Source organism: Cnephaeus nilssonii, assembly GCF_951640355.1.
Source record: "Cnephaeus nilssonii genome assembly, chromosome: 1".
In the NCBI taxonomy this organism is placed as follows: Eukaryota; Metazoa; Chordata; class Mammalia; order Chiroptera; family Vespertilionidae; genus Cnephaeus; species Cnephaeus nilssonii.
In genome coordinates this window covers 94,354,472-94,378,888 of record NC_137072.1, presented here as the reverse complement: position 1 = coordinate 94,378,888, position 24,417 = coordinate 94,354,472, and the positions used below count along the sequence as shown (strand labels likewise).

The 24,417-nt window shown below is 39.7% G+C and overlaps 1 protein-coding gene across 3 annotated transcripts in view; it reads left to right on the top strand.

Moving 5' to 3' along the window:
* Positions 1-24,417, top strand: part of WDR19 (WD repeat domain 19) — a 68,382-nt gene that overhangs the window by 27,887 nt on the left and 16,078 nt on the right. For all 3 annotated transcript variants that reach the window (XM_079770020.1, XM_079770021.1, XM_079770019.1), the window contains exons 16-31: positions 1,723-1,870; positions 1,999-2,203; positions 3,637-3,796; positions 4,170-4,280; positions 7,819-7,928; positions 11,384-11,441; positions 13,735-13,875; positions 13,956-14,038; positions 14,474-14,557; positions 15,755-15,901; positions 16,781-16,905; positions 19,024-19,136; positions 20,407-20,475; positions 21,225-21,302; positions 22,620-22,716; positions 23,537-23,661. In XM_079770020.1, coding sequence (XP_079626146.1) covers positions 1,723-1,870; positions 1,999-2,203; positions 3,637-3,796; positions 4,170-4,280; positions 7,819-7,928; positions 11,384-11,441; positions 13,735-13,875; positions 13,956-14,038; positions 14,474-14,557; positions 15,755-15,901; positions 16,781-16,905; positions 19,024-19,136; positions 20,407-20,475; positions 21,225-21,302; positions 22,620-22,716; positions 23,537-23,661 — 1,854 coding nt within the window. The remainder of the gene's footprint in view (positions 1-1,722; positions 1,871-1,998; positions 2,204-3,636; positions 3,797-4,169; positions 4,281-7,818; positions 7,929-11,383; positions 11,442-13,734; positions 13,876-13,955; positions 14,039-14,473; positions 14,558-15,754; positions 15,902-16,780; positions 16,906-19,023; positions 19,137-20,406; positions 20,476-21,224; positions 21,303-22,619; positions 22,717-23,536; positions 23,662-24,417) is intronic.

The following is a 24,417-nucleotide window of genomic DNA, read 5'->3' as shown; positions in this document are numbered from 1 at the left end:
TCAGGGCCACCTCGCGCCGAGTCCCAATCGTGGCCGGCTGCCGGACGGGCCTGCCGGATGGGGAGAGGGACCGTGGGAGGTTTGTCGGCCAGGAGGAAGTTGGTTGGCCATGGGAGATTGGCTGTGGGAGCGCACTGACCACCAGGGGGAGCTCCTGCATTGAGCGTCTGCCCCCTAGTGGTCAATGCACATCATAGCAACTGGTCGACCGGTCATTCGGTCATAACAGTCGCTTAAGCTTTTATATATATAGATACTTGGAGTTTTCATTTATTTTTTTATATTCAGCTAATGCTTTAATTTGTTCACAGTTTACATAAGCCTATAGCTGCTCTTGGCCCATCTTTAGTAGCCGTTCCTGGACATCTGCTTTACCTTAGAGAAGATACATTCCAGTGAAGACAGCTTTCTCCTCACTATGCACTTTCCTCTCTCTCTTACCTCTCTTCCTTCCTTTCTTTCTTCCTTTCTCTTCCCTTCATTTTTTTCTTTGATAAATATAACAGGTTACCACACGAGTGACTGGATTATTTATGCAAAATCTCTAATATGCTGGTTCTTACTCAACCCATTTCTCTCCCGGTCACAAACCAATGAGGGAAAATGACATAAACATAAAGATAACCTTGAGTTCCCTCTACACGATAAGGAAATCCAGTCTGGTGCAGATTTCGTTTCTGCAGCAGGCCTAAGGAAGCAGAGCTGCCTAGCTTTCCCACGTGGGTTCGCCACAGGTGGGAACTGCTGCTGAGGGTACACAGAGGGGTCCAGGGACATGGGGTATCTGACAGGAGTTAGTCAGAACTGGGTCTGACTACAGGGAAAGGGCAAAGAGCAAGACCTGCCTAAACACGTTGCTACATCTTTCTCTTTTTACAGTTTTCCGTTCCTTGGTAATTTCTCTTAGAGGCCAGTATGACCTCCTTCATAGAGTTGGCCTGAGGTATCAGTGAGTTAATCTTTCCATGTTATCAGGCACAGGAGCTAGTTAGCATGTGTTGGTTAAAGCCCTGCCCTCTTTCCACCCTTAAACCCCTCAAATCCGGAATTCTCTCTCTTATTGCTGCTCGTCCCCACTCCCTTTTCCAGTTCTAACCTGAAGCTCAGGTATTAAGAAAAAGTAACCTTGGGAGGAGCGGGGGGAGAGTAATGGGGGGGGAAGGGACATATGTAATACTTTCAACAATAAAGATTTATTTAAAAAAGAAAAAAACAACCTTGTCAAACAAAATCCACACAAAGAATGACTCCATGAGGGCATGTGCTCTCCCTCCCCCAACATGAGGGTGGGTGTTTGCTTTTATTCAAATTAAGGTTTCTTTAGTAGGCTCGAATTTTAACTGGTTGGGCAAGATACCAGAGGGGACTGTTGTGCCCACAGGAGTAAATTCCTCTTTTAAATAATACCTAGTCTTCTTTCTCTGAGTAGGGCCAGCTTGGAAGGGAAGGAGAAGGAGGCTTTTTTTTTCTTAACGTGAAGCTTTGTGTCCAGACTTGTAGTTTTGCCTGCAAATTCACCAAATTTTAGATAAAACCCTTGATTTTCCATGTAACTACAGTTTTTTTTTCAAGCCAGACCTAATATTGGAACGGTTGGAGTGTTGTGGGTTGAGTATGGGTCTGTAAGCTATGCCAGCTAAGGCTACAGACAGGCTCCTGCCACTTCAAATGATAATGATTTATGTATATACTGGGGGCAAAACTTTAAATCCTATTTTGTAGGTTAATGATGCTACGTATGAGATTCCAGATTTTTCACCAACCATTAAAGGTGTACTTTGGGAAAACTGGCCATTGGATAAAGGTGTTTTTATTGCTTATGATGATGATAAGGCATACACCTATGTCTTTCACAGGAACACTATACAAGGTACTTACTCACCTTTTTGTACATTTGTTGATAAATCAATTTCCATTGCAATGAAATGAAAACATGCCTTTCTGATGTTTGTGCTGAGTATTACCTTTCAACATTAAAATGTCTGTTTTATAATGTAGGATCCAGGGTCATTTTGGCTGATGACACCAAAATTCCCTTCTCTCATAAACCTTTGCTGTTATATAATGGAGAGCTGACCTGCCAGACACAGAGTGGACAAATAAATAATGTCTACCTTGATACTCACAGCTTCCTCAACAATTTAAAAGACTTGGGGCCTGATGAGCTGAGGCAAATGCTGACACAGACCTTAGTGCTGAAAAGGTAGGGTTTTAAATACTTCTCACGGAGCTCGCTTGCTTTTGGGATTGTAAAGGAGATGATAGCACTTACCTCGTTTACGTCACAGGATTATTGTGAGGCTCAGGTAAGATCATGGATATGAGAACGTGTATGAATTCTAAAGAAAGTCACGGTGAAATATCAGTGCTTTATTCCCTTCGGAAATAGTGCAGTTATTGTCATTTCGACAACATCTTACTTTCATCCTTATAAAGTTTGGTTCGGCCTTGCTTGAGATTTCCTCTTCCTGCCTTTTCCTCTTACATTTTAGGGCCACTGTGAGTTCCTCTGGGGTTCTAATGCTGCCCACCATCTCTCAACTGCTGCTGCTGCTGCTCAGGGAGGGTCCTCTTCTGACTCTCATGCTTTTTCCTGAGTGAATCTTCTCTGCTTACATGGCTTCAATACCATCTCTTCAAGTCTGACTCCAAGTGTGCATCTTTGACTTGAACCTCTGTCTAGCACTGCCTACTAGTCAGATGTAGTTGGGAGTCCCTGAGCTCCTCATACTTGCCCTGTTTAAAAGTGTCTTTCCCACCCTAGCTGGTTTGGCTCAGTGGATAGAGCATCAGCCTGTGGACTAAAGGGTCCCGTATTCGATTCCAGTCAAGGGCACATGCCTGGATTGCAGGCTGATCCCCATTAAGGGGCATGCAGGAGGCAGCGAATCAATGTTTCTTTCTCATCATTGATGTTCCTTTCTTTCTTTTTTTCTTCCTCCTTTCTTCCTTTCTTTCTTTTTTTATTGATTTCAGAGATGAAGGGAAAGGGAGAGAGAGATAGAAACATCAATGATGAGAGAGAATCATTGACTGATCGCCTCCCACATGCCCCCCACTGGGGATCAAGCCCGCAACCCAGGCATGTGCCCTTGACTGGAATCGAACCTGGAACCCTTCGGTCTGCAGGCCAACACTTTATCCACTGAGCCAAACCAGCTAGGGCTCATCATTGATGTTTCTATCTCTCTCTCCCTCTCCCTTCCTCTCTGAAATCAATAAAAATAAATATATTTTTAAAAAGTGTCTTTCCCAATCCTCTTTTCTCCCTCATTCCAATCATACATGCACGTGTCCTAACAGATACCTACCACACACACACACCAGATCCTTTTCCCCTTCCATGTTCCCCCATCTTAACCCAGGCCCTCACTTGGAATAATGTACTATAACATAACTACTTACTGACCTCTCTCTCTGCTGATAGCCTCAAAACAATCTCATCTATTCTCCACTCTTTTAAAAACGTGAGTCTGGCCCTCTGGCTCCCCTACTGAAGACCTTTCAGTCACTTCCACAGACTAAGAAGTGTTTTACAAAATTTATCTAGGGCATGACATTAAAGAACGTATAATCTGAAAATTGCCTGGTAGGGAGCAAAAAGAGCCCCCTGACTAAGCTTCTGCTCAATCCTAGGTTTTCTGACGCTTGGGAACTGTGCATGATTCTGAATGACCACGATGCCTGGAACGAGTTGGGCAGAGATTGCCTCCATCACATGGACGTGGAGTTCGCAATCCGCGTCTACAGGGCTATTGGAGATGTTGGCATGGTGATGTCCTTGGAACAAATAAAGGTAAACAGCATATTATGAGAATTATCAGGTTAGGATGTAAGTGGTATTTATTCATGCATTTTACATTTCTGTAGTTAATCTTACCTAAGTCATCAACAAGTTAATTGCTAGAACATTACCAATTCTTACTAAGCAAAGTTTTTCGTTTTGTTTTAGTTAAACCTTATGGCCTTGGCTGGGTAGCTCAGTTGGTTAGAATGTCATCCTGAGCCCCCGTCAGGGCACATACAAGTATCAAGCAATGAATGCATAAATAAGGGGACAAGAAATCAATGTCTGTCTTCCCCCTCCCTCTCTCTCTCTCTCTCAAATCAATAAAAACAAAACAAAAACACAAAATTTGTATTCTCATTAAAGCTGCTTTTATTTTTAGGGGATCGAGGACAACAACCTTTTGGCAGGACATCTTGCCATGTTTACTAATGATTTCAACCTGGCTCAGGACCTGTACCTTGCGTCCAGCTGTCCCGTTGCTGCGCTGGAGGTATGGCAGCAAATGGGGGGAAGAAGGCCATGTAAAGGGGGATCTCACCTTGTACGTGGCTAACATTCCTCAGCACCAGACACCACATGCCTTGTCCCTCTAGAATTCAGACTTCAGCTTTAAGGACCCCTGAGTACTCATTAACTTCAAAAATATTTTTCATTCTGCATTCTGTGGAGCCATAAAAGGCATGGTATGGTAACATTACCAAATAATTTCAATCTAAATGCGTCCAAAGAGAACAGACTTGATAACTTACAAAGACACATACAAATAAAAACAGCCACCATTTATTGAGTGTTCACATGTGCCAGGTACTTTCCTAAGCACTTGATATACTGTTCTTCATTTAAACCTCACAGCAATCCTGTGAAATAGTACTGTTATAGTCTCTGTTGTCCAAATGGGAAAACTGAGACGCATTTATCTTTTATTTATTGTATGGAATTCTCCTGTGCGTTAAAAGGTGGGCTAAGGAGACCTGGATGGTGTGTTCAGTGGTTAGAACATTAGCCGGTATACCAAAGGGTCGCAGGTTCAATCCCTGGCCCCGGCACATGTGGGAGGCAATCAATCGATGTGTCTCCCACATTGATGTTTCTCTCTCTCTCTCTCCACCCTCCCTTCCACTCTCTAAAAATCAATGGGAAAAACATCCTCGGGTGAAGATTAACAAAAAAAAGAAAAGGTGGGCTAAGGACTAGTGTACCATCACTAGTTTCCCAGAGATGAGCATTGCAGTGGAAGGACTAGAACAGAGTAAACTACCTAGTTCAGCAGAAGGAGGAAGAGAGAAGTGGCCATAGGGAACAGTGGTTAAGAATGTGGACTTGAGCCTGGCTAGCATGGCTCAGTGGTTGAGCATCGACCTATGAACCAGGAGGTCATGATTCCATTCTCAGTCAGGGCACATGCTCAGGTTGCGGGCTCAATTCCCAGTAGGGGGGCATGCAGGAGGTAGCCAATCAATGATTCTCTCTCATCATTGATGTTTCTATCTCTCCCTCTCCCTTCCTCTCTGAAAGCAATAAAAATATTTTTTAAAAGAAAAAAGAATGTGGACTTTAGAGTCAGACATGTCTGGGCTTAAATCCCAGCTCTGTGCAACCCTAGAAAGGTTATTTGACCTTTCCGTGCCCTGTATCCCAGCTCTTTAAAGTTGGGATAACAGTATCTAGCCCACACGGTTATTGTAAAGATTTAAAAATGAGATTAGATCTCTTGGAACTGGGCCTGATCAACAGAAAAGACAAAAGTGGTAGCTGCTGTTGTTACTGTTATTCACCTCAAATCAGCTGGTCCACAGCTACAGAGAGGAGGTATTCTGAAAACATATTTGCTAACTTCACAACTTACCCTTTTTCAAATTGTTCTGTAGCAAATTTTCATTTTTAAATGTTAAGTGAACTAAATTAATTTTGTTTTAAGAAAATATTTAGATGATTTTATAGTATTATTTGAGATAACTGGGGACACCCTGAGAAATTTTCAGAACTTGGATGGGTACGCACTGAAGTAGGAAACTGGTTGCTAGAAGTGAGGGCAAAGACGTCACCTTAGCTCTTCCACGTTTAGCTATGTTCACATGTCATGTGCTAAAGATTTGTAAATCGTTGGAGGTGATTGATGGCTTCACAATGGAGAGGGGAGATTGCACCCTGTCGTTCATTTAACCTAACTTTAGAACTGTGCCTGATCAATAGAAAAGACAAACGTGATTGACAGGTTAGCTAGGTAAAGGAAGTTAGAGGCAAAGCCCTCCTGCCCGGCTCTGCCACATGCTGACAGCACCACTCTGTACAGAGAGGAGGTATTTTGAAGCAGCTAGCCTCTTTTGCCTCAGTTTCTGGATCTCTAAAAAGGACACATGGACAATTAATTGCAAAAGGCCTAATTGTAATAAGCAAATAAGCTAATGCCCTAGAACATTACCTGGCTGAAAATAACACTTGGGAAATGTTAGCTATTATTAATTCTTTTCTTTTTTATTTTCTCCTTTTTTTATTTTTTTATTTCTTTATTGATTAAGGTGTTACATATGTGTCCTTATCCCCCGATCCCCCCCACTCATGCCCTCACCCCCTCCCCTGGTGTCTGTGTCCATTGGTTAGGCTTATATGCATGCATACAAGTCCTTTGGTTGATCTCTCCCCCTTACCCCCACCCTCCCCTACCTTCCCTCTGAGATTTGATGGTCTTATTATTAATTCTTTACAAAACGTGAACACTGTAAAGCGAGGAATGAACTCTAAAAGATTCTTGGTTGGTTATATTTGGGATTGTATACCAGACACAAATAAAAGACCTCATGAGCCAGGGAGAAAGACAGATTCACATTTTATTTATGTTTGCTGTTATTCGTGTTGTGATATAGCTTTAGATTTTCTCAGAAAATAACCTCAATTTCTGTAGTAAAGTACTTCTCAACTTTTTAAGAAGGAAAATGAATAATTTAATTGGTTGATTGGATTAATTTTAATTAGTTTTGAGTACTGAAGAATAAGATTTTGTTGGGTAGAATTGAGTATTTTGTTTTTTATGGAGATTCATTTTTGAAGGTTTTATTAGTTTTCTAGGACAGTTGTAATGAATAATCACCAACTAGACAACATAAACAAGAGAATTGTGTTGTCACAGTGGAGGAGGCCAGATCCACAGTTGAGGTACGGACAGTGTTGGAACTCTGAGGCACTCAGGGGCAATCCCTTCCATGCTTTTCTTCTAGTCTGTGCTGACCACAGAGACCCTTGGCATTCCTTACTTGGGGCTTCAAAATTCCATACGTTTCTGTATCCACGTGACACGCTTTCCTGTCGAGTGTTTTTTTTTTTATTAAAGTGTCTTTTTTTTATTGTGATGAAAAACATATAACATACAATTTCCATCTTTTTTTTCAATTATAGTTCACATTCAGTATTATTCTGTATTAGTTTCAGGTGTACAACATAGTGGTTAGACAATCATATACTTTATAGAGTGGTCTCCCTGATATTTCAAGTACCCCCCCCCCGGCCCATACATAGCTATTACAATATTATTTTTCCCCCATTGACCTCTCCCCAGCCACTCCCACCCCCCAGCACATGCCCTCACGCCCCCCCCCCCTTAGTGTCTGTGTCCATTGGTAATGCTTATATGTATGCATACAAGTCCTTTGGTTGATCTCTTACTGCTCCCCGTCTCCCCCCCCCCCCCCCCCCCCGCCCCCGCCTTCCCTCTGAGGTTTGACAGTTCAATGCTTCTCTGTCTCAGGATCTATTTTTGTTCATCAGTTTATGTTGTTCACTATATAGAATTGAGTTTTGAAGGGTCACAAACCTTTATAATAATAGCTAAAATGTTTTTGCTCCCCCAAATCAATTTTTACCCCCATGGGAGCTCTGTCACCTCCACTGAGAAAATATACTATAGTAATGTATTATCTTTGCAAAGATCAAGTTTCATTTTTTAAACAAAAAGTTTTGTTATCACTTTACTAAAACTAGCACTAATGGTGACTGTGCAAAATAACTTGCTCATTTCTTTCCGTCCCGAATAGATGAGAAGGGATTTGCAGCACTGGGACAGCGCTCTACAGCTGGCAAAGCGCTTAGCCCCGGACCAAATACCACTTATCTCCAAAGAATATGCTATTCAGCTTGAATTCACGTAAGTCCTCATCTTTTTATGTTTCAGCTGCTACCTAATTGCTGAATTAGTGACTACTGATTACTGAAATAATTACTGAATATCGTAAGTTCTAAACTGCCATTGTTATAAGGCCCTCCATTGATTTAATCATTTCTTTTTCAGGGGAAACGAGATTAATTATACAAACAAAATAAATTTTTTCTTACTAATGTTGTCTTATTCATGCGTTTATCCACTTTCATTTTTAGCATCAAGTTTGGGTCTTAGATAAACCTTTTCTACATTTAGAGTCTAAATATTGTTTTGAATCACATATGACCATCAGGGTGACATACTGCTTTTCAGAACCTAAGCTCATGATCTTGACTTCTTTGTACACTTTGAGGATTTATAGTGTAATTTCAAGGCAGAGTGAAAAATATCAGGTATTGGACTATAACTTCTATTTGCTTTATTTTGTAGTTTTTCTTTTTTAAATTGAATTGCATATGGACAATATTCAGTGCCTGAGTGATGCATGAATAGGCTTCACAAATCTTTCCTTCCCTTGGAAATGCCATCTTCTGTTCTGAGAGATTTAGGATTTTCCAGTGCACTTAGTCGCTAGATAGTCTTAATTATCAATAGTCCTAGTTGACAGACTATAGATTTTTATTTCAGTGCTGCATAAATGTGTAATTTTAGAAGCATTCAAGATCCACTTTTAATTCACATTCAGCCATGCTTAATGCTACTAATGCAAATACCCACAGAGGCAATAAATGAATAATTCATTTGCAAATATAAGTCCCCATGTGTATGTGCAGTGTTAATTACATCACAACTGGACAATTTTTCTTACTTTTTTAAAAAATTTTTTTTATTGATTTCAGAGAGGAAGGGAGAGGGAGAGAGAGATAGAAACTTCAATGAGAGGGAATCATTGATCGGCTGCCTCCTGCATGCCCAGTACTGGGGACTGAGCTTGCAACCGAGGTATGTCCCCTTGACCGGAATAGAACCCGGGACCCTTCAGTCCACAGGCCAGTGCTCTATCCACTGAGCCAAACCAGCTAGGGTTTTTCTGACATTTTTACGATACATTTCAATTTCAAAAATAATAAGTGTGATAAAATATTATTCTTTGAACAAAGGAAATATGGTTCTAACATTTTATTTTTAAAAGTTTTTATATAATTCCATTTTATTTTCATATAGACTTTGGATTCATTGAGAATATTGACACACAGATTATAATTGTAGAAATTATTCTCATCAAAAAATACTCTTTCATTTCTAACCAAGAGACCTTATTTTAAATTTTGCAAATAAAAAATTTTGGGAGACTATATTTCTTCTTAATCAACCGGGATTTAAATTTGTCATATCTCTGCCCCTTACAAAGTAAACTCATTTATTAAAAAGGACAAATTGGCATTTTAGTGCACATGACAGGGACAGGCCCCAGCGCCCTGGCCCTCCATCTCTGTCTGAGGGTGATGGGCCTTAGAGTTCAAAGCTTCTGTGCTGAAGGGAAAGGGGCCACATTGGTGACTCACCACGTCCTGGCAGAGCACAAACACCCAGGAAGCCCTCAGACCATCCGAAGACTTGGATGTTCTCCTTCAGGGGAATCAAAGCGTTTGTAGCCAACTCTCACATTGTCTCATTGCAGTCACATGAGCTGAGTCAACTGGAAGCCTGTGCTTTGTTGTTGGTATATTTTAACCCTTTCTGCTTAATATTTGACCATGAAGCCACCAGTTCCCAAAACTTTCACTGCTGCTTGTATGCTGGTCCCCAACTGATCAGGAGAGTTCCTTTGTGATAATAGTAGCAAATTAGGTATATCTCATCATCATCAAATATCCCAGTAGCCTCCAGCTTCTGATATTGACACCTAAGGCCCCAGGTCTATGCTCGGTTCCAACAGTTTCTTCTAATTCAGGACCTTGATTAGGTCAAAGCAGGACCAGTCTGCCAGCTGAGGGAGGGATTTAGCTCTCTAGTCTAGATTAGACTCATAAGCTAGATCCATAAGAGAGTTCCATAATAAAATGGTAAAGTGAGTGAACTAAAATAACCTCAAAATAAAGTGAGAGTTCCAAATATCTTTTTTAATATATTTTTATTTATTTCAGAGAGGAAGGGATATGGAGAGAGATAGAAACATCAATGATGAGAGAATCATTGATCGGCTGCCTACTGGGGATCGAGCGTACATCCCAGGCATGTGCCCTGACTAGGAATCGAACCATGACCTACTGGTTCATGAGTCGCCACTCAACCACTGAGCCAGACCGGCTGGCTAAAAATCTTGATTTAGCATCTCCTAATTGGGCTTGCCCAGGGAAAACCTCCGGCTCCTGAAGGGAGGATCTATCGTTCCTGTTGTCAGGAGACATTCCTAGCTGTGTTGTGACATAATTGGGTCCAAATATTAGAAATTTCCACTTAGTAACATTTCTGGCTGTGTGTCCAAAATGAAGTTCTCAATCAGCAGAACAGCTTATCTTAAAAAAAAAAAAATTCCTTGTCCACCAACAGATGAGGAAATTGAGTGAGGCTTAGAGGGGTTAAATGAGTTGCCTAAACTGACGGGGTGGAACTCAGGTGGATCTCAAATAACACGATCTACAGAGCCGATTAATTTATTCTGGAGGAGATGTTTTCTCAGAGGATGGATCTCCAAATGGACCTCAAAAAATCACTATCCATTCTGCCCCAAATAATAAAAATGAATGGATGTCATTTATGTGTCTTCTGGATCTGCAGGTCCATGTTAGCATCAGTCACGGGATTAGGGAGTAATATTATTTATATTTTGAATAATACATTTTATCAGAAAGAACCAGTGCCCTCAGTACTGTAACCCCAGTGTTTTGTTCAATTTCTACCCAGATTTTTCTCAGTACATATTGTACTTAAAAATATTGGGTGTTTGCCCTGACCGGTTTGGCTCAGTGGATAGAGCGTCGGCCTTCGGACTGAAGGGTCCCAGGTTCGATTCCGGTCAAGGGCATGTACCTTGGTTGCAGGCACATCCCCAGTAGGGTCTGTGCAGGAGGCAGCTGATCGATGTTTCTCTCTCATCGATGTTTCTGACTCTCTATCCCTCTCCCTTCCTCTCTGTAAAAAATCAATAAAATATTTTAAAAATATATTGGGTGTTTGTGGGGAAAAACATTGATTTTTGTGGTCACATGATTGTCATTTACTGTACCAAAGGAGATAATTAACCAAAAGTGGCCCATAAGATTTTACGTAGAATGCTACACAGTTAGTGCTTTGTAATCTAGCATAATCCAGTTGAACAGTTGTTTTGAAAGTAGCAATATAATAATGCATTTCGCTTGAAAGAATACTAGTGTATTATTGTGTATCATGTTATTGTGAGCTGAAACAACTCAATAACAAAGATTAACTTCTTAATCTCATACATGTAAATAAGATACTTAAATATGTATTAAAATCCACTCTGATTTTTCTTTCAGGGGTGATTATGTAAATGCCTTGGCTCATTATGAGAAAGGAATAACAGGTGAAAATAAGGTAATTTTGAATAAAGAGAAGATATACATAATTATCTTTGGGCTTGTTATTCATTTCATTTAAATATATCATAACCTTATTTGCATTGTATTTATTCAATACTTAGCATGTAAGCCTTTTCTCTGTTTATTAACAATTTTGCTAGGGTATATAGATCATTTTAAACTCTTACAAACTGAAGATGACAATACATTTAGCGGTTTGAAAAAGATGTTTTCCATTGCATTCTCAACATGAGCTCCTTATTAAGATTGGGAGTAAGATGGGATCCCTTCCCACTTACAGGCTATGATTTTCATAGGCTTTTCCTTTTAGTCTTAAAAACTTGCAATAACCACTTTGAAAGTGAATTCTCAGGCCACAAAAGCTCCGCCGTTCCATCTCTCAGGCTGGGTCTTTTATGATGAACGTAGTAAGCATGAACTTTACCCACTACTCTGACACATCTACCCCACAATTTTAGCTCAAGAAGCTAAAATTTGCAATAAAAATTGATTTTAAGTTAGGTAATGTCTTATAAAGATGGAAAATTTTTTATTTTGTTTTATATCTACATTTTTATTATAAAAGTAATATAATTTTATTAGAGTCCGTTTTAAAAAGTCACCAAAATATGTAAACATGAAAAGTGAGAATCCAACATTTTTCCTCCATCCACACCCCTTAATGGTAACCACAATTAATGATTTATATAGTTCCAAGCAGACTCTCTTCTCAGCATACAAATATATATAATATGAGTTCTTACTGAAAATGAAATCATTTCCATTCACTAAGCAAAGATCAACTGAGAATTCATCCCATGAGAAGCAGCATTTTGCTGTCTTCATGGTCTTTCCAAGTCCATGCATATGACTTTGTGTGTTTTTTAAACTTTATTGTTGAAAGTATTATATGTGTTCCCTCCCCCAACTCCACCCCTGTTGACCCCTTCTAGCCCTGATTTTGTTTTAATTTTAGAGCAATTCCATTGTTTGGAGGTACAGTAATCCCCCTTTATCTGCAGGGGATACATTCCAAGACCCCAGTGGAAGCCTGAAACCATAGATCGTACCAAACCCTAAATAGACTATGTTTTTTCCTCTACACACATACCTATGATAAAGTTTACAAACTAGACACAATAAGAGATTAACAATAACTAATAACCGTGGATAAGAGGGGAATACTGTACCATGATTTTTTCATCTATGCCCTTCTTGAATTTTAGTTGTTTTTGTTTCTGTTTCTATCAAAAACACTGTAATGAATATTCTGCCTAGAACATGTATCTTCAGCTACCTAAGATGGTATTTCTGAAGGATATATTCTTACAGGTGAGATTTCTAAATTAAATGTGTGCTTTTAATTTTTTGTGCTGCTAAAGGAACTGGCAATAATTCATACAGCTATCCGTCATGTATGAAAGTGTCCATTTCCCCCCACATTCTTAACACAATGAATGTTATCAATTGTTTTTATCTCTGCCAATTTGATCAGCAAGAAAAAGTGTTTCACTTTATTTTATGCATTTGATTATTAAAGAAGTTGAGCTTTTTTTTTATTGACCAATTGTATTTTATGAATTGTCCAATCATATTCTTGGCTCATTGGTCTCTTGGCTTTTTGATATTTTCTTTGTTAGGCTACATCTATTCTAGTTCATTCCTTATTTGTGTTATTGAATAGTCACCTCTAGCCACCTGCGGCTATTTAAGTAATTTTAAATTAAATAAAATTTAACATTCAGTTTCTCCGTCCCACTAGCCATTTTTTAAGTGCTCAGTAGCCACTGTGGCTGTTATAAGGCAGACATCATCACAGAACATTCTACCGGACACGCTGCTTTACATAAAATGTAATCTGACATTACATTTTACTAGTTCAGATTAGTTATTTGAAAAATTATTTAGTTATCTTCAATGAAGTAACCAACTTTAAATAAAGTTTTATCTTTAATCATACCTAGTAGAGAGATCTTCAACTTGATAAATGGGTTTTCTCTTAATTTTATCCATAGCATATTTGCTTACATATACAGTACATTTCTTCTTACATAAAATTTAACAACAAGAAGACATACAGAAATATGCAAAGGTATTACGACAAAAGGCAGTAAAAAATTGGTCTTTTGTACAAAAGATGTAGACTTAAGAAAAAAAAAAAAGCCCCCAATCTCAAAGATACTCCTGAAGGGATTAATGAAATTTAACCATAACTTTGGGCTCATTTTAGATTTAAATTAATCATTTGACTAAAATACAGCATTTTAAGTTAGGATCTGATTTGTTAGTTATTTGCCTTTTAATTACAGGAACATGATGAATTGTGTCTGGCTGGAGTGGCCCAGATGTCCATAAGAATGGGAGACATACGACGAGGGGTTAACCAAGCCCTCAAGCATCCCAGCAGGGTCCTTAAAAGAGACTGCGGGGCCATACTGGAGAATATGAAAGTATGCTTTTCTGTGCTTACGTACTCATGTGATCTTATACATAATAAGTTTAGTATTTTAATAACCTCATATCCTTTTAGCAATATTCAGAAGCAGCCCAACTGTATGAAAAAGGCCTCTACTATGACAAAGCAGCATCTGTTTACATACGCTATAAGAATTGGTAAGAATTGGCTGAAATTTGTTCTGAGCAGGTATGGAAATGAGCACCTGTTTCCTTGTTGCTCCTCGTACCTATACATCCTGTTCCTCCTACCTGGGCCTTCCCTCCATCTCCATTTTTTTTTTTCTTTTCAATACTTTTTTCAAAGAACAGCACATTCTATTGACTTGGGGAAATCCCTGATCAGATAAGTTACTAGAAGAAAGAAATAGGGATTGCCCCAAAGAGTTAATGAACTAACCACCATTTTCCTACCAGGGTGGCAAAGAGGGGTGGTCAAGAGAAAAAGCAATTAAATCTTTAACTGTAGGAGCCAAGGTTTTTAAAAGTTCATGATAACTGTGTTTCGAATGCTGAAAACTAACATTTGATTGTAGGAAGCTACTTTTAGATGAACATCGCGATGATATTTTTCTCCTACACCTACCTTTCTAGGGCAAAAGTCGGTGAGCTTCTGCCTCATGTCTCTTCCCCCAAGATTTACCTGCAGTATGCCAAAGCCAAAGAAGCTGATGGGAGGTCTGTACGATTTCTCAAATTTCCATCAATGTAATGTTTTACACATCAACAATGATATTTGCAGCCCTCTGAGAAAGGCAAAGCAGAGAAACAGCAAACAGCTCTGCCCTGCACCTGGCCTGAAGTGCCAGGCTGTTAAATTCTCTCAAACTTTATATACCTCCATCGAGTCTGCTTGTATTCAAATGCAGAGTGTTAACTCTTTCTATTTGAGCATTAAATACTAGGAATGGACATTTTTATTTAATATGGCATGAAAACAAAGTTGGTAATGGTCGTTTTTCTTAAAGAGGATAACTTACTGATGCAAAGAGAGAAAAAGTGAAGAAACATGAATTCCACAACTGTGGTTGCACTTTTTAAGCTTCAAAACTATTAAAATATAGCAATTGATAGTTAATATCCTGAATACACAAAGGTCTCCTGCAACTTCATACAAGAAACTCAAAGATGCTAGGAAGAAAAAGACAAGGAGAACCTCAGGAGGAAATACAATTATGAAATTGAATTTCATGCAAATATGAAATATTTCTACCTTACTAATAGTAATTAAATTAAAGCAAGAATGTATCATTTTAACTTATCATATTGGGAGAGATTATATTAAATCAATGACCATACTGTCAAATGCACTTTTTATACCTTATTGATGGTAGTATGAATTTCTAAAGCCTTTAAAAAGTTACTGAACAATATGTATTAAGAGATTTTTAAAGGTTAATACCCTCTACTTTTAGAAAAGTAACCTTAGGAATAGAGATATACACTAAATAAATGAGCTGGAGAGCTAGTGTACTGAAGAGAAGTTGAGCGCCATCTAGAGGTCAACACAAAGATTTTCTGTATCACTGTTAAGCTTTACTAGTATGACTGGGAAAAAAAATCTTTATTTTGTTTTCTAAAATAAACCTATATTAATATTGTAATATTTCAACTTTGAAAATAGTAAAATGTAAAATACTATGGAGATATTTAGATGAGAAGAAAAAATTCAGTATTGGTATTTTACTGTTAGTTTATTAAATCTATAAAGAAATATTTTAGTGAGATGGTTCTTGGTATTCCTTCTGAAAAAGAAGTTCCAGAAAAATAATCAGTTACCACAATAAAAGAGAAAAATGCCCCAACCATTTATTGACATTTTCCCCCAAATGTGACAGTGAGAAGAAAGTTTGTCTGACTAAGAATTTCTTTTAGATACAAAGAAGCTGTGGTGGCCTATGAGAATGCAAAGCAATGGAACAGTGTCATCCGAATCTATCTGGATCACCTCAACAATCCTGAAAGGGCTGTCAGTATCGTCAGAGAGACCCAGTCTCTGGATGGAGCCAAAATGGTAGCCAGGTAGCATAAGGCATTGATAGTTCGATTTCCAAAAGCTAGCCTTAAAGGAAAGCCCCTGCTTCCCTTTAGCAAACAAATTCAAATGGAATATTTATTTCCTTTCTTTCTTTCTTTCTTTCTTTCTTTCTTTCTTAGCAAACAAATTCAAATGGAATATTTATTTCCTTTCTTTCTTTCTTTCTTTCTCTTTCTCCTTTCTCCTTCCTTTCTTTCTTTCTTTCTTTCTTTCTTTCTTTCTTTCTTTCTTTCTTTCCTTCTTTTTTAGGCCTAAGTGTTTAAATTCAAAGACTGTTTGTTGTGGTCACTGTATGAGAGGGTGTTTTTCAAATATAAGCATCATAGACTACAGAACTGCAGTTCACCTCATACATTTTTATTGTTAAACTAGAGGCCCAGTGCACAAAAATTCGTGCACTGCGGGGGGTAGTGGTCCCTCAGCCCAGCCTGCCCCCTCTCACAGTCCGGGAGCCCTCAGGGGATGTCCTACTGAGGGCTTAGGCCTGCTCTGGCCTCCCTCTATAGGAGGCGACTGGGATGATCAGGGGAAGGTGCTGCCCCCATCACCCCGCTGCTGCTGCCACTGCCGGCCGCGGTGGCTGCAAGGCCTGAGCCCTGGGCCTTGCAGCCACTGGGGCTCACGGCTACCTGAGTCCCGGGCCTCGTAGTCACTAGGGCTCACGGCTGCCTAAGCCCTGGGCCTCGCAGCCGCTGTGGCTTTGTCCGGATGAACGTCCAGATGGACATCTGGAAGACATCCGCCCTAATTAGCATATTACCCTTTTGTTAGTATAGATGATTTTTCATGGTTGGGAAATACTTTATTTTGTAAATGACAAACTTATTTGAAATGAGTCAAGCTCATTTAGTACCTTGTTTTAGGTTTTTCCTACAACTAGGTGACTACGGATCTGCCATTCAGTTTCTTGTCATGTCCAAATGTAATAATGAAGCTTTCACACTGGCTCAGCAACACAACAAGATGGAAATCTATGCAGATATTATTGGTAAATATCATTGTTTCCCCTGATTTCTCTTAAGGATTTTTACCACATAAACATTTTGATTCTCACAATCTAATGATCAGGTTGGTATAACCACAAGCACAGGCATACCAACATTTTTACATAGAAACACACAAATATCTATGTTACTTCTTGGATTTTAAGATCCCTACTATCACCTTAAAGGTGATATGCAATTATAAGGCCATTTTCAAAACTTAAGGATTTGGGGGTAACTTCCAAGAGCAGAGAAGCCAGATTTCCCAAATCCTGCTATGGATCAGCCAGTGGTAAAGCAAGGTTCCCAAATGAAGGTGATATAAATGCAGAATGAGTTTTGAAAAAGTGATTGTTTTTATAAATTTTAAAAAAATGAGTTATAAATTAAGAATATATGGTTACTAAAAAAAGGAAATATGGTTACTTTTGATGAAGAATGATATACAAAAGATGTGTTTTTAAAGGTTTTGAAAGATCAAAAGAGAATGTTATATTCTGAGAACACCTGATTACAGGTTTTCCTTCTCATGTTTGCGATTATTCTTAGAAACTACTGAAATAATGTTCAGGTTTTCATTTTATGGACCATACATAACATTGTCATGTTGTTTTGCTTTGGAGTTTGTTTGTTTGTTTTGCGGGGGGGGGGGGGGTTGGTGGTAAAATATATGTAACATAAATTTACCATTTTAACCATTTTTAAAATGGTTAAAGTATGGCATTAAGTACATTCACACTGCTGTGCAACCATTGCCACCATCCATCTCCAGAACCTTTTCATCATCCTAAACTAAAACTCTATCCATTAAACCATAACTCTCCCCATCCTCCTCCCCCTAGCCCCTGGTAACCACTGTTCCACTTTCTGTCTCTAAATTTGACTATTCGTGACACCTCATATAAGTGGAATCATAAAATATTTGACCTTTCGTGTTACTTAAGAATTGATGATAAGATTCATGAGAAAAATTTTAAGTCTTCAAGGGAAGAAATAGGTAAAAGCATCTTCTGGTATCTTAGGAAGTCGTTCAGATAATTGGAGAAAATAGTTATTGAAAAAAAGGATGTATACATAAAAGCAACATTAGCATTATTAATGCCCAACTTGACAGATGATATTTCTGTTCTAACATTAAAAATCACCATTGCCCAGCCAGTGTGGCTCAGTGGTTGAGCATCGACCTATAAACCAGAAGGTCGTGATTCGATTCCAGGTCAGGGCACATGCCTGGCTTGAGGCTTGATCCCCAGTAGAGGGCATGCAGATGGCAGTCAATCAATGATTCTCTAATGATGTTTTTATCTCTCTCTCCCTCTCCCTTTCTCTCTGAAATCAATTTTTAAAAATCACCATTGCACTAAATTATTTAAATTTCTCTAATTTTATAAGAATGTGGCTTATGCTGTATCATACACACACCCTTTCATCCCCCCCCCCAAAAAAACACCTTTCTTTATCCCCTTCTCTTATAAACTCCATATCTGCCTTGGGCTGGAGGCACAAGTATCCTACTGGGTCTCCAACTCCCATGAGTAAATGTAAACAATGAATTAGAACTCCAGTCTTCTTCCTCTGTGCTTAAAATAGTTAAGCCTCAAATGAAAAGAATAACAGTAATTTTCTTCAAATGGCATCTAATGGCCACTTGAATGTCATCTTCCTTACTCACCTGACAAATGCAGACAGACTATTGTTTAGACCAGGCACTGCTGAGAAAGGGAGATGGGTTACTTTTGCATTATGGTTAACTTGGCTTCTGATTGTTCTGAAACTCTAGGCAAGTCATGGTTGAGATTATAGTCATAGTTATTCCTGTTTGAGGAAATGAGATTGAGACTCTTAAAGAATGATAAAAGTTGCTAGGGGTAATGTCAAACCATAGCCTGGATTCTCACAGAGACTCATAACTTCCTCTCCTGATTCCTGTTTAGAGGGCAAAGCTGGAACAAGTTGATATGTGGAATATTTATGATGAATGTGTTTTGTGATGAAAACAGACACTGATAATAACATGATTTGCTTGTGAAGTTTTTAATCAACCTGTTTTTAGATCTTATTTTTCGTTAACAATAAAAGTAAAGTTTTGCTCAAATATTTTACTCAATGAACTTCTATTGTAGGTTCTGAAAACACTACTAATGAAGACTATCAAAGCATTGCCTTATATTTTGAAGGAGAGAAAAGGCATTTTCAGGCTGGAAAATTCTTCCTGCTGTGTGGCCAATATTCACGAGTTAGTATGTGCCAAGGAAACATACATTGGACTCTACAGGAATGGTTACAGGAAATAATTAAAAATATACCATGTTTTTAATTCAGCTCTAAAATCTTCTCTCTGCCACAGCCAATCCCATTCTTCCTTCGTAATGTCTCTCACATCTTCTTTTCATTCCAGCTACCATCAATTTAATCCAAACCCAGATAGCTTCCCCTAGGTTATTGCAATAGTTTCCTCCTATTTTCCCTGTTTTTAGTTTCTCTTCCTATCATTTATCCTTCCCTTTGTTCCCCAAATGGTACTTTCAGTGCTAAAAAGCCCCTCACGTAGGGTTACTGTGTTCAAGCGAGGGGCATACCAGTAAATACGGGAAGCTGTGGGGAACGCTGTGCTCATGTGCGACAGGACAGGGACTGCTGGGTGGCATCTGAGGGAACAGCTGCTGCTCCCTCCACAAGATTGTTGCCAGTCAGGAGTGTGGGCCCAGTCCTGCCAGATGGTATGATTTTTAATAAGAAACGGAAGTCTGAGTCTCCCAGTTTTAAACAGGTAAATACTTGGGCACAGGTATTTATAGACTACCTTGCTGGTCAGAGAAACATGTGTGTGTGTGAATTTGCCTTCAGGCCATCAATTTGCCATTTCTACCTCTTCGATACCAAGTCCAAACCCTTCCACAATTGGACCAACCAGCCTGCGCTTCCCAGTCTGGCACCCAGCTATTTCCACTGAAGAATCCTACACTCCCGCTCACCTTCTCCCATCCTTGTTTTCCAATGAGATTCCTCTCTGCCCTCTTCCCCACTTACCAGTCTTTTAAGCTGTTATAATGTTACATTTCTTCATAGATGTGGTGGTATGATGTTTAGGAATTAGACAGTTATGGTCTAAATGGTTCCTTATCAGCACATCACACAGACCACCCCAATTACATAGTACATAGTACAAAAAGATGCCATAGCATACCCTCCTGGTCTTCTCCGTAGCATCTAGCACAGTCTTACATAGTAACAGATTGTCCATAAATATTTGTTGAATGAGTAAGTGAATGAAAATAAATCCTACTGAAAGAGGGCACACTTTTTATTGTCATTTCACTGAATCCTTCCATTTTTTTTAAACTCAGCCCGTTAAGTATATATTTTAAGATCCAACTCTGTTCAAGCCCCTAGTTAAGATGATACTTTTACAGACTATAATTGCTTTGTGTGTGTGTCAAAGCTTTGTTTTTCTCAATGGAAAAGCAGTCCAAAGAGTTTTAATTGTTATACAATTCTCATTTCAGGCACTTAAACACTTCCTAAAATGTCCAAGCTCGGAAAATAATGCAGCAATAGAAATGGCAATTGAAACTGTAAGTAAGCTCTGTAATGAAACTTTCATGTTTTAAAACCCTTTGGAGACATTTCCAAACATGTACAAAAGTGATCAAGCATTGTAACAACTCTCATAAACCCATTATCTAACATCAACAGCTATCAACACAGTCAGTCTTACTTTGTTTATAGCCCACCCTCCTTCCCTACATCATTTTAAAGTAAATCACAGATGTTATTCTCTAGATGTTAATAGTCACTTCCCTTAGGAAAGTTTTTATTGAAACATCCAAGAAGTATGTCCTCTCTGTGTATTTTTTTTTAAAGTAATGTTTTGATATAGCAACTTTAAAAAGCTACAGTTTCTAAGGTAGGTCTTTATTAATGGCAACTCTACAAATGAATGAAGAAAAGACCTGAGCTTCTATTTCAGGCACTTGACAATAGGAATTTTTACAGATTTTTATTTATTTATTTTTTAATATATTTTATTGATTTTTACAGAGAGGAAGGGAGAGGGATAGAGAGTTACAAACATCGATGAGAGAGAAACATCGATCAGCTGCCTCCTGCACATCCGGGGATGTGCCCGCAACCAAGGCACATGCCCTTGACCGGAATCGAACCTGGGACCTTTCAGTCTGCAGGCCGACGCTCTATCCACTGAGCCAAACCGGTTTCGGCTTTTTACAGATTTTTAAATCCCATTTCCTTAGCAGATTGTTTTCTCCCCACCTCTTTTTAGTTTTAAGATTTGAATTTACAGGTTCTTTCTCTTCCTAAACAGGTTGGTCAGGCCAAAGATGAACTACTGACCAGTCAACTGATAGACCACCTGATGGGGGAGAGCGATGGCATGCCGAAGGTGCTGGAATGCTTTCTTCACTCTCAGTGTCTCAGTTAGACTTTACTCTGTCTGTCTTGTTTTTATATATTGTGGCTTTTGCATCACAGACACCAAATATTTTCTCTGAACGTAGCCTCGGGTTATCTAGACAGACCCTGCACTTTGGAGGGTACTCTGTACCTTCTCCCTTTGAAATAAACACTGCCACCTATGAAATAGCCACAGCGCTCTAGATAACAGCCCTCACCACCCACAATTTTTCTCAAATGTTATAGAGCTTTAGTTATTCTAGAACTGTGAAAAATGATTATTAGGACGATGAGTTAGTACTAACTCCTAAAAATTAGTGTACTTTATTTGTATTTCAAAAATATTGGGAATTAATAAAAATCATATTTAGCATAAAGTAACTCACTAGAAATATGAAGTAGAAGTAAATCATTAAGAAGCTATTTTTAAAATGTGTGACTCTCTTGGAGTTTGCACAGAAACTGGTCTTCTCTCAGTCCCAAAGAGGACAGACTCATGCCTGAGAGATACCCCCGATCTTCCCTTCCCTTTTGCTTTGGGGTCCAAGGGGATCTGCTTGTGAAGGAACTCGGGTCACGGGTTTGGAGAGAAGGCACTAGAATGTCGCACCTGGAGAGGATTGTAACAGTCCTGATCTCCAAACCCACTGTCTGTTTCTTACAGATAAAAACCTTGAGGTTCAGGGAGGCCAAGTTAACCTGCCAAAAGGGCACAGGCCCCTAAACTGTTATAAATCACCCCTCCTTCCATCCACTTATTATGGTAATCGGGAACCAGCACCAAGTACGTGAAATTGTCCAGGGTTAAGGAGAAAAGGAATGGAAAATGCTCAAAGGCCAAAGAAAATTGTATAGGCCTAAGAAACTTATATAGGTGTAAAATGCTTTGAAATTTTGCCAAGTTGGTACATTGTATAAGAATACATTTCGTTTTCAGCGTGTGAGAGGGAACTCCATGGAGCAGGGAGAGGAAGCGTGAAGCCAGGTCACCGTGGAGGGTCCTGGCTGGGAGAGGCCCTGCCGGCTCAGTTCTCCGTCAGTGAAATTCTGAAACTGTGCCTTCCTCCCAGGGCGGGCACGAAGGTGTAAACGAGCTAGTATTTCTCAAGTACTTAGAATATTACCTGGCACGTATTAAACTCTAGATAAATATTCGATAAACTAATTCTTTATTCGGTTTTTTAAAACAGTATCAACCCTCAGTTACTGGAAAGCGAATGTGATTCTAACTGAAATGCAAAATTTTAGGTGTTTCTCCCGTTAGCGACTGAAGAAAGTGATGTTTCTCTAATGGTTTGTATGTCAGGATGCCAAGTACCTGTTCCGCTTGTACATGGCCCTGAAGCAATACCGGGAGGCCGCCCGGACTGCCATTATCATCGCCAGGGAAGAGCAGTCTGCAGGTAGGTCCCTCTCCCCAAGCGAGTAGTGGAATCAAGCTCCCCACACCCTCCTCCACCAGGGAAGAGGAGCCCGATTCTAATCGAGGATTGCTCTGAACCAAGACTGGGGGGTAACACATCATTTTTAAGTTTCCAGAGAAGTGACATAATTCATCATCACGGGGGGTATTGAATATCTCCACTAAAGCCTGCTCTGGGCACATGCTGTTTCCTCTACTCCTTTGGGGCCTCAGCACATGAGAACACACGTGCTCGAAGGAGGGAGGGACACTGCGGCACTGGCCGTGACTGAGCGGGAGGGGAGGGCAAAGAGGAGGCTGGAAAGGTTGGCGGAGGCAGGTCCTGGAGGACTGAAGTCTCCGCTGAGGAATTTGCACTTGGTCCCTAAGGCCTGGGGAGGATTTTTGTAGGGGTGTGACCTGAGGTTTTGGGGGGTGGGGTGAGACTTGAGGCTTTGACAAGAACACTGACATCGGAATGGAGGCAGATGATGCTCAGAGAGATGACAAGCATTGGCAGAGGCCCGGGAAGAGAGGCTGAATTTGGGAGACTCAGAACTTGATGACCCATTGAACTTCGGGGCCAGGTGGGTGCCCTGAGGAAGAGAGACGTCTAGGATGGCGCCACCGTTTTCTTCCTGAGGGGCTGGCTGGATGTTAGTACCATAATTCCAGTAGGAAAAACTACTGACTTACTTTATGTAAGAAATTATTGGGATATTACTAATAACGTGATTAAGTCATTTGTAAAATGAGGGCCCATAGAAAGTCCTCAGAATTCATCCTTTGCAATAATGTCCTTTTACCACCTTTCTTTCCAGGCAACTATCGGAATGCACATGACCTTCTCTTCAGTATGTATGCAGAACTTAAATCCCAGAAGATCAAAATTCCCTCGGAGATGGCCACCAACCTCATGATTCTGCACAGCTACATACTCGTCAAGGTGAGCCCTTCGAGCGAGCAACGTGGGGTATAACCTGCCGGTGTGCTTATCACCTGTAGGGTTTGCTCTGGGCGCCCCTCCACTGGATTACAGTGACTTCCTCATTCTCTATGTTGTTAAGTGACAAAAGCAGGTGGAGGGGTCAGAGGGACAGCAGGTTTCTGTGTCTTTTTATATTGTTTTGACTTTGAAGCATATAAATGTGTTACCTGGACCAAAAAGGAGATTTGTGGAAAAAATTTTTGTTAGTTTTCAGAGCTTGCTAGTTTATTAATTATAAGATGGTGGATTTTCTACAATTCCACTAGTTCATTCGTAAAAAAAAAAAAAAAAAAGTTTTTATTGAGGTATAATTGACATATAGCATTATATTGATTTTAGGTGTATGCCATAATGATTGAATATTTGTACACATTGTGAAATGATCACCACCTGAAGTCTCGTTACCGTCCGACACCGTACAAAGTTAACTTTTAGGGTTTACTTTCTTGGCAACTTTCAAGTATGCTCTACAGCATCATTTATAGTCACCATACTATACAGGCTCCAACTTACCTATTTTTCCAAATTTTCACTTACATCAAAGTACACCTTCCCACACTCATGCTAACGTGGCTTTCAGGCCAGTCCACAGAGCTGGTTTGACGGAAAGGCACCCAGCGTGGAGCAGCCATTTAATGAGTGACTTGGGTTGTAGGTGTCATCTCCGGGGCACTGTCCAGCAGAACGGCCTGCAGTGCTGGAGGGCGGGCCGCT